The sequence below is a fragment of the Chlorocebus sabaeus genome, chromosome 14 (assembly GCF_047675955.1).
Source record: "Chlorocebus sabaeus isolate Y175 chromosome 14, mChlSab1.0.hap1, whole genome shotgun sequence".
Classification (NCBI taxonomy): domain Eukaryota; kingdom Metazoa; phylum Chordata; class Mammalia; order Primates; family Cercopithecidae; genus Chlorocebus; species Chlorocebus sabaeus.
In genome coordinates, this window is record NC_132917.1 from 68,631,062 (window position 1) to 68,632,606 (window position 1,545).

General features: G+C 45.2%; 1 protein-coding gene across 2 annotated transcripts in view; it reads left to right on the forward strand.

Annotated features, from left to right (window-relative positions):
• Positions 1-1,434, forward strand: part of ARHGAP25 (Rho GTPase activating protein 25) — a 91,960-nt gene extending 90,526 nt beyond the window's left edge. For both annotated transcript variants that reach the window (XM_073023047.1, XM_007970393.3), the window contains exon 11: positions 587-1,434. In XM_073023047.1, coding sequence (XP_072879148.1) covers positions 587-794 — 208 coding nt within the window. In that variant the 3' untranslated portion in view covers positions 795-1,434. The remainder of the gene's footprint in view (positions 1-586) is intronic.
• Positions 1,435-1,545: the final 111 nt, after the last annotated feature.

A 1,545-nucleotide genomic window follows, 5' to 3' on the forward strand; every position in this document is an offset into this window, starting at 1 on the left:
TCCTGGCAATTCAGGAATCCTGCAGATTTTTCACCTGGCGTGGGATTCAGAAGAGAGGGTGAGACTGCCAGGATCACGGCTCCCCAAAGGGCAGTTCTCTCTGTTTCTCCAAATCTTGGTCCCCAGGAGATCCTTAATAAGACAGGGTGCTGGTCTGTGCTCTCCATTGACACAGGATGAGGAGGCACTCATGAAAAAGAGGTGTGAGAGATCTGGAATATGGATGGGGCTTCCAGGATTGATACAAGGTGCTATGGGAGTAAATATGTAGATCTATTAGAGCTGGTCTCTTCTTTCAAAGACTTTGTTATCCGGTTGAAGATACAAAACAAAATGACATGAAAAAAAAAAAAAAACACACACAATAGATGTCACAAGATGGTGTTAAATAACAAAGGAGGGGCTCAGAAGTGCTGTGGGGATTCAGGTTTCCTGGGACATCTTCATCATCGGGACATAGCTGAGAGGTTGGATAAGGGTCTTGTGATTTGAAAAGTAAAATGAACAGCAGGTTGTGAGCAAGGGGGAAGGAAGAGCCTAGAATGAATTGCCATATTCTTTCATTCTTTTCTTTCCTTCCCTGTAGCCTTGAGAAGGAGAATTATGACGTTTGGGCTAAGGTGGTGAGGCTCAATGAAGAACTGGAGAATGAAAAGAAGAAGTTTGCAGCCCTAGAGATCAGCCTCCGCAACATGGAGCGCTCCCGGGAGGATGTTGAGAAGAGGAACAAGGTCTTGGAAGAAGAAGTCAAGGAATTTGTCAAATCCATGAAGGAACCCAAGACCGAGGCTTAAGGATCCCAGGAGTACTGCAAGGACAGCCCGAGAGAGGCCTAACTCTGACCCCTTTCTCAGTGCTACCTGATGACGGGGATACAAAATTACTCTCTGAGAGGGAAAGGATATTTTGAGGGAAACATTAAATTTCTCCATAAATAAATGAATAGAGTTTGCAGGAAGGTGAGGGTGAACAGAGATGTGTGTGGACATCTCTGACCATCCATCGCTGTATTCAAATGGATTTTGTTATTCCACTCCGGGTCTCAGGCATGACCATGTCCAACGAAGACATTCAAGGCAGCACATTTCAGGACCCAGGCAATAGACTGGCCCCAACACAGGCTGAGCTGAGGTGTGATTAATTCTTTGTTTTTTGTGTGGAACAGCTCACCTTGTCAGACAGCCTCAGGGCATCTCTGAGACACAGGGGCAGAAAATGACATTCATCTTTTGAGTCCTCATCCACGGAGTGCTGTGTTTGAGGGGCTACATCTGCTGAAGCGAGAACCCCATTTTTCCACCCCACCATGATGCCCGTTCTCCAGGTCTTCTCCAACTTATTATTAGGCTAAACCAGAACAAGCAACAAACTGTATTTATACAAGCAAAATTGATGAGAAAATTATATTCAAATAAAGCAAAAATTAAAAAGCAAGGCTATTGCTAATCCGTACAGCACCTTTGTGAGAATTAGCACAAGACACTGCTCCCCTGGAGTAGATGGCTTGCTGAGCAGGGCATGGACTGCATTTCAGTCCCGACTTGC